The following is a 15,098-nucleotide window of genomic DNA, read 5'->3' on the forward strand; positions in this document are numbered from 1 at the left end:
CCCTACCCAACTAAAGTGGCTGATAATGTAATTTTTCTATCTTTTTTATGATGGAAATATAGGGTGGGTTAGGTACATATCAATGTGATGATTGAAGTTGCTCTTCGCTTTCGAGTTTCATGTAAACTTGTATTCTTTGTGGCGTCGCAACTAGCTCCTTGTAGTCTTGTTGGTGGTGTTATTATATATATACTAGGAAACTTATTTGGGCCGTGATAATCACGGACCTAAAGAATTGATGGGTAAGCTATTTTTTTATTTTTCACAGTATAGTGTCTTGAAATGAAAAAATTGAAACTATGGTTTTAATGGAAAAACAACAGGAAAGGAAGATGTTGAGTAAACAGTAAATAAGAAATGATAATAACATTAATTTTAATAAGAAATTGGTTAAGTAAATAAGGAAGATGTTAAATATGTTGCGTTTCTTGTATTTATTTAATAAGAAATTGGTTAAGTGGAAAAGTAGCAGCATCTTTTCATTATCATAAAATTAATTTTGATAAATAAACTCAGAAGAATTGCAATAAAATCTGTTTCTTACCTAGATAATTAAGATTTACACACACCTGCACATCCACCAACATATTAACGAAGCTTTTAACAAAAGGATATGAACTTTAACTATTTGAAAAGTAAAAGTAACATTTATTTGAAGATATGGTTGATACACTGACAGACTTGTTACCAATGAGTGTTAAAAACTCTTACAATGCATTGTTAAACATTTTTTAATTGGTAAATTTTATATAATAACCCGAACAATTTTAATTATTTCATTTCTGGTTACCCAAAAGGATGGACCTTTAAAAGACCATGCCAAATGGTTTCGTAATAGACAAAAAAATACATTTAACTCCTGAAAGTGTCACCCAATCAACCTGCAAATGGGAAAAAATCATAACTATATCACTCCATAAGATCCATTAGAAATGTTTGAAGCGATAAAACCATTCAAAATCATGCCTTCTATTCACAGTCGTTCAAAATTGCGACAAGTCGAAAATCACAATCAATCTCAGATGTGGAACAAAACCTTTAAATCAAAGGAAACTTGATATAAAACAAACCCATCATTCCACCCAATCAAACCTAAATGTTTGAAGCATTAAAATCATTCAAAATCACATCAAATCGAGGAATAAGTTTAAAGGTTTCTAAAATTATTTTAGTAATTACCTCAAGAATTAATTAGATGTACTACAAGACCGACAACTAAAAATTCGAAGTTATTAAAAAGCAATCCCTCCTTCATTAGGTTTTATAGATTCAACTTCATAAATGCCTTAAATTTAAAACCAAAGAAAAATATCAATAAAATTTCATTACTGGTAGATAGTACTATGAATGAAGCACCAAATTATATCTATCAACAGCAACCACCTGCAACATGTTTATTGATTATACGACTCGGATTAAAAGGCTAGGTCATCTTCTCTAAAAGGCATACATTTTTCGACAAAAAAAATGAAGCACATGATCGAAAGAAACACACGATTGAAATCGTTCAGTGACCTGTGCAAAAGAAACTCCACCACCGATGTTTTCATCAATGGAAAACAATAAGTTAGCAGCTAGTTCTTCTGCTGTAACCACTTCCAACTTCAAAACAACTCCACCAATACCTCTTCTTTTATTGGAAAATAATACCAAAAAAAAGCCAAAAGAGGGAAAAAGATCGAGGGAAACTGCTTAATTTCAACCATTTTGACATAATTGTAAAAATTAGTAACTCTTATTTTCCATCTCAATCTCCAAATTTCAAGCTTCAAAATTATGAAAACCAGTAATTAAAAAACAAAATGACAAAAGATCCTTGTTATGTCTTCCCTAGTTAGACCAAATTTCATGGAGCTTCTTTAAATTTGGTGTGAAGGGGAACTCGCCGACTCCTTAAATTAGAGTTGGGAGTATTGGACCTTCAGAGATAGAAAGCAATTCTATCAGTTGTGTGTCTATCTACTCAATATAGAAGATTTTTTTATACCGTATGTTAGTCAAGTTAAAGGGATTCATCAAGTTTATATGTTTCTGAATCTACTTTTAGACAGGAGATATTCATTCTGCAAATAACATACCAGTAGTTAATTAGTACTTATCCAATGTAATTGGTAATTCTTCCAAAACCAATTACCGAAGGCGAGCTACCTGCATTTCGGCAACTAAAAAACCCACAGATTGGGTCCTGTAAAACAAGTCTTTGACATCCAAAAGCAACCATATGTTCCCCAAATCCGTAACATTTTCTATCAATAAAATAACCAATTGATAAATAGCTAAAAAGAAAATAAGCATAAAAAGGAGGTGCTAGAAGAAAGAGAACCGAAGGGTATCAACATAAATGTAAATCCCTTAATCTCTTTATGTATTCAACTCTGTGAGGGCTTGCTACATCCGACACCATTGAAGTTGAATAAAAAATTCAAGGTGAAAAAGATTAGGGAGAAGTTGTTAATGATATTTTGCAGCTTTAAAAAATAAAGAATTAGGGAAAAGGAAACCAGAGGGAATGAAACGAAAGTTGGGAAGAGAGGCATTAATCTTAACTTCTCTCCAAGTCTTCTTCCTCAAAAACGTCCAGAGTTGCCATGATCAAATTCTTTTACTCAAAATATAACACCCATCCAAACTGGAAAAAAAAAAAAGAATGAAGCACTAATATTGAGGTCAAATACAAAATTGAATTACACACCATCGTTAAGATAATTTAACCTAATAATCTTGTATATAAAAATAGAACCTGTAAATGGCAAGGCTTCCTCAATAACAAACTACAAACATAAACAAAAATGTTAACATGATTTCTTTCTTCAATAAAAAGCATCGACGGAAAATAACAGAAAAATAGATGCCTACCTTCACTGTTCACTGAGAGTGATTTGAGGAGATTAGGTTTAAGATCATGTTTCTCGGGAACAAGAGAGGCAATGGTGTCGTCGGAAAAAATAAATAAGAACCATACCTGCAGAACGTAGGTTTCAGAACAGAGAAAAACAAAGAAAAGCAAATGAAGCCAATCGATTTTAAGAGACCAGTTTTCTTAAGAGGGAGGTATGCACACGCAAGATAGCAAGTTGGTGAATCAGGAAAACAAATAACATCATATATCTGGGACGGAGAGACGTTAGCGGTACCTGACCGCCATACCTAGTGACAGAAAACTACCTGCAATTGGGAAGCCGGAGACGTCATCTTGGACCGCTGTTTCCAGCGCAAATCAACCATCAAAAAGGGTTTGTTTTTTAAGAAGTAAGCACCACGTCAACTAGTTCACCTTAAATCGACATACATGAAGTCTTTTGCTAACGATCAGAAGCATATGATATAAACGATCGGTGGCGGCCTGCGTCACTAAAGCATCAACCATGTGACTTCTAGTTAGAGATGGAAATAACAAATCCAATTAGGGCTTTGACATATATGCAGATGAACAACTTTGATTTAAGGCTTCACAATCGATTAATACCCCTCATGTGAACACCGGCCAATTAATTGGACCAAAAAATAAGTTGCTTGCTTCAATTGGAGCATATATTCAGCAACATGAAAAGACTACACATTCAGCTGACAATATACTCTGGGGGGAATGTGAAGAGGCGGTTGCTTCTCAAGAAGAAAGAAAGAGGAGGAAAAGAAAGAGTACCAAAAAATACATGAGAAAAGAAAGAGCGACTCACCTTAAGAAAGGTTAATTGAGGCGGCAAACAACTTTGGGAGAAACGCCGGCAGAAAAGCAATTACGTAAACCGACCTTTGAAGTCGATTGCGTCAGCCAGATGCAAGGATGACCGGAAACAAGCAGGCAGATTGGTGATGCACGCAGCCAAGCAGCTAATGGAAGGATGGTGCAGAACATAGCGTAAGATAAAATTGGCCGCCCATTAGTTTTTTTATTGGAGGAGGGAAGCAGCTCATCGACGTGGACATAAACCCAACTCTTTAACATATAGGTAATGATATATATATATATATATATATATATATATATATATATATATATATATATATATATATATATATATATATATATATATATATATATATATATATATATCATTTCCAAAAAAAAATTAGAATCTGTAACACTTTTTGTCCCTTTGTCTAACTTTTGAAAATCTCATATAAAATGACTTAATTCAACATTTACATAAATTATAATAATAAATATAATAAAATAAAAACAAAACATGTAAAACAAAGGGTAACAAGACCATTTAAATTAATTCAACTCCCGGCTAACGTTTTATGGAAGAAAACCATTACAAATTTTTTTAGGCATGAAAAAAGATAAAAAAACATTAAGTTTCGGAGGCAGTTGTTTTTTTATATAAGGGAAATGTTTCCACATCTCAATTTTATCCATCCACTTAAAATAAAATTAAAGTGTTATGACTTTCTTGCCCTTATTGTTAATTTTATATGAAACAGAGAAATAGGCTATACTTCTATGTTATTGTCCAAACTCCAAACACTTTCGCGACCACCATCTACAACCCCTTCCCCCCCTCTTATGATTGAGGCTCTCCGTCGCCATCTGCACGACCCTCCTTCTCTTCCAACCGGTCATCGTCTACATCCCACCACTTGCTATTTATACAATCTCTTCATCCCAACCAGCATGCCATAATTCACATCCAACCACTATCAAACTTTGATACACCATAAAGTCGCCTCACCATCACAATCATCTCACGCCACACACCATTCCCACACAACCTCCACGACCTTCTTGATCAGGCCCAGTTCAACACAACCTTCATCACACACATTAAAAATCATCACGGTTCCACTTCAGGCCATTACCATCATCTCCACCCTTGTTCCCTCTTCATTGGCTTCACCCTACACCAGCACCATCAAACTTGCAACAAGAAACCAGCAAACAAATTAACCCCTCCATGTTCTAATTATCACCATATATGTATGTTCATTTCATTGAAATAAATATGAAGAGAATCACATCTTATATATAATAGTTAAATAGTGATTCTATAATATGTATGTATTCATCCATTTCACCCTTGGTGATTCAAAGCTATCAGATAACAAGCCAACAGTAGAATCGTAGGTGATTTCATTAGTATTATTCCAAGTCTTAAGGTATACGAATTTACAGATTTGAAAAGGCTACAAGAAAGGATCTGGGTATGGATGATTTCAGATTCTTTTCAGTCACGCCATCCAGAAGCGAAATAGAGATCATGATATAAACCTGCACACACAAATGGAATATCGATTGGGGGTGGGTCTCAGTTTTATCGAGATGTATCTAGGGATTGATTCAAAAGGAGGATTGATACAGAAGGGACCGGAGACTTGGAAGAAGTAATGGTAGCCGGCAAAAGACAAAGAAACAGCATCGTTCGGCGAACGATGAAGAAGCAACATCGATTCTTGAATGGCAACTATGAATCAACGTTTCGTTTTGGAAAAAAGAATTAGCGTGAAGGAAAGAAACCGACGTTAGGGATCATTCTCTCTCTACACACATATTTTTGTAAATTAAAAAGAAGGGCAAAATGGTCAATACACCTCTATTGTTTGAATGATTGTTTATGCTAGATTATCAATTCCACTATGATTCTTTTAAGATCGATAGGAAACACATTTTATATGATGGTAAAATATTTAAGTGTTAATAACATGTCTGCTTTTAAATAAGTAAATGTTTAAATATTTATATTCATTAATTTTGTTTTTCGACTTTAGTATTTTCAGTTTCATATTTGATTTTAAATAAGTAAATGTTTAAATATTTCTATTCATTAATTTTGTTTCTTGACTTTAGTATTTCCAGTTTCATATTTGATTTTAAAGTTACAGTATCTATCATTGACTAAATTTATCAACTATGCCTTAAAATTTCTTATTAATACCATGAACAAATCTTACTTTTAATGTAATCAATGTACCGAATTATAGTAACTACTTAGGGTCGTTTGATAGTTGCTGATTGAGAAAGGTCTGTCTGAGTAATAAGTTCTGACTAAGTAAGAAACCATGTTATTTGATTATACATCTGAGTGAATGTGCTGACTGATGCAAAATGATCATTTTACCCTGATGCTCTTAATAATAATAATAATAATAATAATAATAATAATAATAATAATAATAATAATAATAATAATAATAGTAAAAGTAATAATAATAATAATAATAATAATAATAATAATAATAAAAGTAATAATAATAATAATAATAATAATAATAATAATAATAATAATAATAATATATACAAAAACTTCCAGCATAACAGACATTAAATCTACTATTTTAGAGATTAAAACACAAAAAACTCTTTAGCTTGTTGGTAAATGTCATTCTATGTATAAAGGAGAGCCAAGTTCAATTCTTGTAACCTCCAATTTCATTTGTTTTTATCCAAGGCCAAGGGTATTATTGTAAAGTCTTGCTTTCTTTCTCATTCAGCCTCCTGCCAACTCCTTTTTCAGTCAGACATTTCTTACCGAGTTAGATTATCAAACAACATTTTGCTGACCGAGTCAGCCAAAAACGTCCGACTTGACTCGGTCAGACGAATATCAAATGGGGCCTTAGTCGTAAGTTCGATTACTTAATTTATAATGTTTAACATATTTAATTTCTATGTTTTAAATATTTTTGTAATTTTATTTCTATTTTGGGTTCATAGAATTAATCTTTAATTTTTAATTAACTTTGACATATTTATTTAAATTTAATCTCTAATATGAAAATGATAAATTTGTGATGAGTTTAGGTTTTTTAGTGTGGTGTCGGCATCTTGTGTCCTACGTGGTTGCTGACACGATTATGGAGGGAAAATGGGAAATGGAGGGAAATAAGATGATTAATGGAGATTGATGGAGCTTGGAGAGAAAATCGGTATTTCCATGCCAATTTAGAAAGGAAACAAATAAGGAAGAATATGAATAAGGGAATAACCGACATGGAGGGAGGAGGGAACACCATTCTCTGTAAATGCTACAACGGTCCACCGAAATGGCGGTATACCCTTACAACTTCGTAGCCATGTAAGCATTAAATGAAAAGGTAATCCTTAGACCTTATCACCTTAATGCATTTAATGACTTATGGTTTACAATGGAACCTTTTTTACTCTAAATAAAAATAATATTAATTTCTTTTTGTAAGATTTTAATTTATATCTGGTAATAAATTAACTTCATATTCTTTCCAATGACGAATCTAGAACCAAAATCAACATGGTTCCTTATATAAATAAATAGAAAAAAATATGAAAATATAGATCTTTTGGCAAAAATAAGTTACTTCTTTATGTTTTTTTATATAGAATTTTTGTATTAAAAAAGAAAAAAATGTAGGTCCTAGGACCCGCCTTCATATAATGTAGCTACGCCCTTGATTCTTTCCATTACAATTAGTTTCTTTTTTGTAAGATTTTAATTTATATTGGGTATTAAATTAACTTCATATTCTTTCCATTACAAAAATATTCATATTCTTTCCATTACAAAAATATAGCATTTATAACATTATACTATTTTTAATTAATGATCAAATATAAGGAACGACCGTAAACAAATTTTGTTCCATTAGAAACTATAAAAACACAAGTTTGTGAAAAGTTGTTTCACTCATTGTCAAACAACGTGAAATCAATATAAAAAAAATTCAAACATTAGCAATGAAGCTTATAAGCATGTATGCTATACTTGTATTACTTATCACAACACCAATTGCAACATCAACATCAACATCAGGTAATTTTACATACTTTTGTATATGATTATTTATATATGTATATCTAAGGTTGTTTGTCAAAGATTCATTTATTGATAAATGATTTCAACTTCTTAATGGTTCAGAAAAAAAAAGTAAATTTTTTAACGAAGATTGTGTATTGTTGTGACTTGTTTTAGGCGTTGTGAATACCGAGTCCAAGATTAACATCCACATTTGTGAGTCGTATTTTAACTGGGGTAGTAGTTGTCAAGATAAAAAATGCAATGATTATTGTAGCAATTTGTACGGGAACTTCTCATGGGGGGAGTGCGGAACATTGTATGGTATGTTAAGGTGTCATTGTCATTGGCCTTGTTAAAATATTCAAAGCTTTTGTAGGTCTATTTGGGTACTACAAATAGAATTGGTTATTAATGGTTGGAATTTTCCATATTAATTCAAAGTTGATATGGTTGATTAAGCTGAAAATTTGGGAACAAAAGTTATTCCAATATAGAGGCGAGAGTTATGATCTATTTACATAAAATTAAGTCGATATAAGTTTATTTCACTTAACTATGAATCATATAAATAAATTAAAAAAGAGTTAAATAAAATGAACGCGTCAGATGCATAAACATTTTGATTGAATTCTCCATAAATAGAAAGTGAAGAAACAAAGGTTTTTGTATTGTCTATCACATTTTAACAAACTAGAATTTGTTTGTTGGAATTTTTATTATCTAATGCCAATCACAATTTCATTTAAAAAATGATTTGAATTTTTAGTAACTATAATTTAAAACAACAGAAAGAGTTTAATATTTAACAAATGTTAAATAAATATAATCATGATCATTTACAATTTATAATATCCAATATCCTTATTTAATGTTAAACTAATTAGTATATATATATATATATATATATATATATATATATATATATATATATATATATATATATATATATATATATATATATGGGTAAAGTGAATATACCTAACAACCTTATATAAGCTTAGGTACCTAACCACATCCTATTAAGGAATTTTGTATCATATTTGCATTGTAATCACCCAAACTTCTTAAAATTCAACCTCATAACTTGATTGCTTCCAAAATATTTGGACTTTTACCATGATCTTCCTTCAAATGACGTCTTTCTATCGGAGACCCCTTGGTGGGCTTCATATACTACCGTTACAAATCAAATGATGTAGGAGGAATATAATGGTGAATGTCTGAAAATCTTGGAAGTAAATCAAGTTAAGGGTTGAAGTTTAAGAACCTTAGATGATTGCAATGAAAATATAATGCAAAACAATGTAGTATAATGTTGTTAGGTACCTAAGCTTATATAAGGTTGTTAGGTATATTCATTTTACCCTCTATATATATATATATATATATATATATATATATATATATATATATATATATATATATATATATATATAGTTTTAATAAAATGCAATGAAATCTCTCTACCATCTCTCTTGTATTCACTGTAAGACTAGATAATAGACTTTGTACATATTTTTAAAGAGTATTAAATATTTAACTTTGTATCCGAAACCTTTGTTTCTTTACCTCCATAAATCATCACCATTACTTCCACTACAGATTCACCAACCTTCGAAATTATCATCAACCATCCTTTTACTTCTCTTTTCTCTTCTCAATCGACTGATCCACCCAAAATCACTTCACCTATTCACAAATCTCTCTCTATGGAAACAGATCTTGAAAATGAAGGTTTTGGAGGCACTTTCGAAGATTTGGTATTTGATGAAGATGAAGAAGATTTTCCAGATTACATGCTTATGACAATGAAGCAGTTCAAAATATTGAATACAAAGCTAAATTCAATTATTCAATCTCAACCAAATCTTGGAGGAGGTCAATCGGTGTCAAGTTTGGAGGTTTATGGAATGTTAAAACTATGTGAAGGGCGGATAAGTTCGAAGGTATCAAGTCTGATTAAAGAGTCTGAAGCTCGACTTTTGGAAACAATAGATATGAATGATCGCAACAATGAAAAGAGGGTTAAATCTTAAAAGTCAACATTCGAAGGTGACTTGAAGGAATTGAAAAGTGTAGACAAGGAGAGGCATGTATTGTTTATTTAGGACGTAAAGAAGGTTCGAGAGGATGTCAATCTCCAAATTCAAGAGCATCGTCAAGACATGGAAAAGAGATTGCATGTGTTCGACAGGACTATGCATCTCTGAATCAGAAGGTTGATATCATCTGTGATGTCGTTACCAAGTTTGTTAAGTTGTATGAAAATATGAGTCCTCAAATAACTCAACTTTCTACAACTGAAAACAAAAATTTTATGGAGGTGCTTACGTTGTTAAAAGAGCTTAAAGAACTCTCTACAAGGTCGGTGTCATTATCTTCGATTACTCCAAAATTTTTATCACAAAAGTTCATCCAATTCGAAGCCATCTTACATCAACAACTTGCTCCTCTTTCTCGCATCACCAACCTTCTTCCAACAACAGATGCACCGCCTGTTTTCACAGGGGTGCAAGGGGGAGAAAGAAAAACTGAAGATTCGAAGGCTGGGGGTGATGATGCGAAGGTAGTGGGAAAATTTTTTCCTTCAAAGATCCCAATTAGAAAGCCATTCATTGCAACAGCTGGACCGGTTACTTCAACGGTTGTCACAACTGTGCCAATTACAAGACCAATTCTGAAAGGTATTGTAATTGGTCAATCTACTGATGCTGGTGGAAGTGGTTCGAAAACGAAAGAAATAATTGATGAGTCAGCTTCCAAAGATAAGGGAAAAACTATCCTTGTAGAAAAATCAAAGGAGGAGAAAAAAGCAGAAGTTGAAGCTGAGGTGCAAAGGATGAGGTTAATTCAAAGCATATTAGCATAGAGAGCTAGTGATCCTCCAGGTCTGAACAAGGGAGATCTAGCGAAGCATTATAACTACGAAACAATCGAAGCCAAGGTTGCATTCAATCACATGTATTCGTTCGAAAAGAAGCCAAAGCAGAGTTATGTTGTAACGAATACAGATGCAAGCCAATTGGATTTTCCTATCAACGAAATGATGTTCATCATGTCCCAGTTCAAAGCCAAAGGCAAATTCAAAGTAAAGGATGAAAGTACACACATGAAAATTCGTTTTCATGCTGTTCTGGCTAAGTCTGTCAAAGAAGTGTGGTCACTGATCAAGATAAAGAAGGTGATCAGTATAAAAAAAGGATGTGGTTTTTGAAAACACAGTCCAAAACATTAAATATGTGATGACTAGAGCAAATGGAAAAGTTTGTGATTTTACTATTGCAGACTTTCCATTAATGAACTCGTATGATCTTATACAAGTTGCATTGATGTTGAAAGATAGATCCTTTTCTTATCTTAAAAATACAGATCCTGATGAATACAAGCTTGGAGTTGCTTTCATCAAGATTTTCATCGAAAATTACTATGAATGCTTAGCCATGACTGATGTTGAGTTAGCTACGGCTAAAGGTTTGGAGATAACTGCTCCTATGGCACCTACGAAGACTCAAGCAGATCTAAAGAAGTATGCCGATGGTGAAATTTTCTTGAAGCCATTCGGTTTGGTTTTCGCAGGAAAGGACAAGGCCGGGAAATCAAAACGCTTCTTATTCCATGTTGGTGAAGTGGAAAGGTATTCAACTTCGCAATATACGGACTTGATTGTTCGTATGAATCAATGCAAGTAGAATAACGAAGGGGATAAGAAGGAGCTTAAGAAGATCATATCTTGGTATACTGAAGTTCGAAGAGTGATGATGTACTTCATCGAGCTTCTTTTTAACTAAAGACTCTTCGAATGTTTAGAATGTTTTTGTAATCTATTATACTAAGGCTCTTTTATACGAAGCTTATAGTTTATGCCTTAGTATATTTTTTGTACGCTTTCTGTTCCCTATAAATAGGGACTTTTACTAAAGGTTAGACAAGAGTTTTATAGACCTGTCTTTGATTCTCTGTAAACCTGAAAGTGTAATAAAGCTGAAACAAGATCATATTTAAATCTGGTGTTCAATCTTACAAACTTAGTTGAATTTCATACTATGATTCACTTTCATTCTCGATTCATTGATTCATCAATTGTGACAAAGGGATGAATGATGTTGCAAACCTATCAGATGTAATAGTGGAATATTAGATAACATCATAAGAGAATAATACTCCATCCAACTTCTTACTAACTGAAGACTTCGACTATGATTACAAAGGGGGAGATTGTAAGGGATAATTTTGTTGTAATTAGTCGAAGTATATTATGTACTCTTTGAATGTTTCGAATGTTTTTGTAATCTATTTTACTAAGGCTCTTTTATACGAAGCTTAGAGTTTATGCCTTAGTATATTTTTTGTATGCTTTCTTTTCCCTATAAATAGGGACTTTTACTAGAGGTTAGATAAGAGTTTTACAGACCTATCTTTGATTCTCTGTAAACCTGAAAGCGTAATAAAGCTGAAACAAGATCATATTTACATCCAATGTTCAATCTTACATACTTAGTTGAATTTCATACACTGATTCATTTTCATTCTCGATTAATTGATTCCTCAATTGTGACAAAGTGATGAATGATGTTGCAAACCTATCAGATGTAACAGTGGAATATTAGAAAACATCATAACAGAATAATAGATACAATTACACAAATTATAAGTTAAGTATTAAGAGTCACAAACCGGGTAATAGCAGATCTATGCAACTTTCTTTCCTTGGTAAAGTTCCTCATCATGTTTACAACAGGAGCATGGTTATATATGTACCCATTTTCCAACATACATCTCTTCAAAGAACTTTTCACCTTAGGGATTTGCTTGCCAATGCCCTCTAACATAAGATCAATACAATGCGCCGCACATGGAGTCCAGTAGAGGTGTGGTCTTTTGGCTTCCAATAACTTTCCTAAAAAGATGAAAACAAAGAAAATTTGATTAACATTAATTAAAACATAAAGTGAATAAAATAAAACAAAGTACAAAGTTAGAAAAAAAATACATTATTTACCTGCTTTAACATAAGCCAAAGCGTTATCTGTGATAACTTGTATAAAATTATCCTCTCCCACCTCCTCAACCATGTCATCAAGAATGCCAAACAGCAGGTTTGCATCCTTTGAAACTTCAGATACATCCATGGATTTCATGAAGAAAGATCCACGTGGAGAATTCACCAAAAATCATACCAGCATAACATGAAAACTATCATAATATGAAAATTATCATAATATGAAAACTATCGTATGTTGCAGCATTGAAAGGAATGCCTACACAAGTACACAACAATAACATCATAACACAAATTCTATAATAGTATAAGACTAAAAATTATAAACATGTAACAAGTTTATCAAAAAAAAACAACTTCTTAAAAGGAATACATCATAAAACCATTTTGCTCTTTCCTGGCATGCTTTATCCCGTAGTTCTTTCCAACACACCTCATTTATCGTTTGTTGTTTCCCTCCTTTTCTACCTTTAATTGGATCTTCGGGTTTTGGAGTGAAAAACATATCAATTGGCTAGGGGCGGAGCTACTATGTAGCCCGGGGTAGCCCGGGATACCCCTCCAATTTTCCTGTCAAATATAAATTTCGTGTTTTTTTTTTTCCGAAAATCCATCACAAATCCGTCATTAATCCATCACAAAGTCTGATAATTATAAATTTATTGTAAATTCACTGGTTTAGTGACGATTTTGTTATGGAAACTTCCTTCGGTAATAATTTTTTTTTATAGTAGTGCAACCCCTAAAGAATTTGTGCAACCCCTGGTTTTTCATCCTGGATCCGCTACTGCAATTGGCCCTTACTGTTTTGGTTTCTTCCTGGGAGGTAGTTTGCTACTTCCCTTTATTTCAATACAATCTTCTTTTTCATCTCGATAATAGTCATCATCAAGATCCTGTATCCTTGATACCATCTGAATGTTGTCCCTTGCTTCTTACTTCATTTTCATATAATCTATCGTTTCTTTCCGAACATGATCAGGACATTGTGGGCACTTAGTAACATTCGGAAAACCTCCAACAAGGTGTTGTTTCATACGATCTGCACCTCCTTTAGTTACTTTCAAACAAAATGTGCATGTAAAATTGTTTCTAATGTTAGGGTCTTGCACACTATACTTTCTTACAAGATCTGTTTTGAAGTCGGATGAAGAATTAACTCCATTGTAAGTATCCATGAATGAGAGTAGAAAGAATAACAGAGAAGAAGAGAAGAGAAGGTTAATTACTTAACTGTCGATCAAGAATGAGGAGGGAAAAGGAAGAGTGGAGCTGTGGAAGACTAATAGATAAATAAAGAGAGAAGAACAAGATTGTCATGTGAGACTGTGATCGTGTGATCAATGTGTTGTGCCTCTTTGTATTTTGGTACGTAGATCTCTAGGGTAGAAGTAGGGTCAGACAGAATTATTTAATAGTTGCATGGGCTTTTTTGTTTTTTTTAACATTATTCAAATAAATGGGCCAGATCATGATGCGCCAATGCGTGATGCGCTGGATGCGGTTGGAAGCGGATGCATTGCCTGGCAACATGTAGGTCGCAACGCCCCACAGGTTTGTTGCCCATAACCGATTGCAACGCAATGCAATAGCCGCATCATCGCATCAAGCGTGCTTTTTTAAACCAAGAAACCAATCAATAAATTGTTGGCAGTGAATCTTGTTGATTTCATAATCATGTATCCGCCGAGATCGACTCTGTCGCTTTATTATCCTTTTGTGTCCCCTTCAGATAAAGAACAACAATATGAGGTAAATGAAGAATAATATGTAAACACATAGGAAAACCAGTTTATCTATCTCTCAGAATGGTGAAACTGATTCGGCATTAAATATGACATAAAGATATGCTTGAGTGAGTGACTTCTCGTCCAGGATGAAATTTGAAGATCTCTTTCTTTTCTAAAGTGATACCCTAGAAGGCTTTTTACATCCTAATGGGCGACCTGGGCAAAGATTGTTATATTCTTCATTCTCATTTTGGTGATCTTCATCATCATTCCTAATTGGTCTAGTAAATATGGTTTCTACTCCTGAGAGATATCTGGAGCAAAATGTTACACTTTCTTGAGCTAAATAGCCTTCAACAATTGAACCTTCAGGATGAGCTCTATTATGAACGTAGGACTTAAGTGTTAGAAGGTACCTATGATTACAATTACAAAAAAACTGATCATCTATAGAATAATAGAAGATAATAGGAAAAATCATAAGAAATATTGTTTACCTCTCTATAGGGTACATCCATCGAAAAGCAACCAGACCTCCTAACTTAACCTCTCTAACTAAGTGGATCACCAACTGCACCATTACAGTAAAGAATGAAGGAGGAAAAAACTTTTCAAATTTGCATAAAGTGAGGGGAACTTGGATTCGAGATATTGGAT

The 15,098-nt window shown here is 32.8% G+C and overlaps 1 protein-coding gene and 1 long non-coding RNA gene across 12 annotated transcripts; both read right to left on the reverse strand.

Moving 5' to 3' along the window:
* Positions 1–627: 627 nt before the first annotated feature.
* On the reverse strand, positions 628–3,930 carry LOC145086715 (uncharacterized). 11 transcript variants are annotated; one of them, XR_013700594.1, is made up of 6 exons: positions 3,678–3,930; positions 3,275–3,351; positions 3,166–3,201; positions 2,857–2,962; positions 2,741–2,771; positions 628–2,629 (listed from the first exon to the last, which is right to left on the reverse strand). It is a non-coding gene; the product is annotated as an uncharacterized LOC145086715 (long non-coding RNA). The 11 variants fall into 11 exon arrangements; XR_013700596.1 differs by having other exon boundaries at positions 3,135–3,201; XR_013700587.1 differs by having other exon boundaries at positions 628–2,063; positions 2,149–2,629; positions 3,275–3,930.
* Positions 3,931–12,095: 8,165 nt separating this feature from the next.
* LOC145089538 (uncharacterized) lies at positions 12,096–12,841 on the reverse strand. The gene is made up of 4 exons (XM_079027959.1): positions 12,712–12,841; positions 12,387–12,609; positions 12,224–12,292; positions 12,096–12,162 (listed from the first exon to the last, which is right to left on the reverse strand). The coding sequence occupies exons 1-4, from the start codon at positions 12,839–12,841 to the stop codon at positions 12,096–12,098; spliced, it is 489 nt and encodes a 162-aa protein (XP_078884085.1).
* Positions 12,842–15,098: the final 2,257 nt, after the last annotated feature.

This window comes from Lactuca serriola, chromosome 2, assembly GCF_051521515.1.
Source record: "Lactuca serriola cultivar US96UC23 chromosome 2, Lser_US96UC23_V15, whole genome shotgun sequence".
In the NCBI taxonomy this organism is placed as follows: Eukaryota; Viridiplantae; Streptophyta; class Magnoliopsida; order Asterales; family Asteraceae; genus Lactuca; species Lactuca serriola.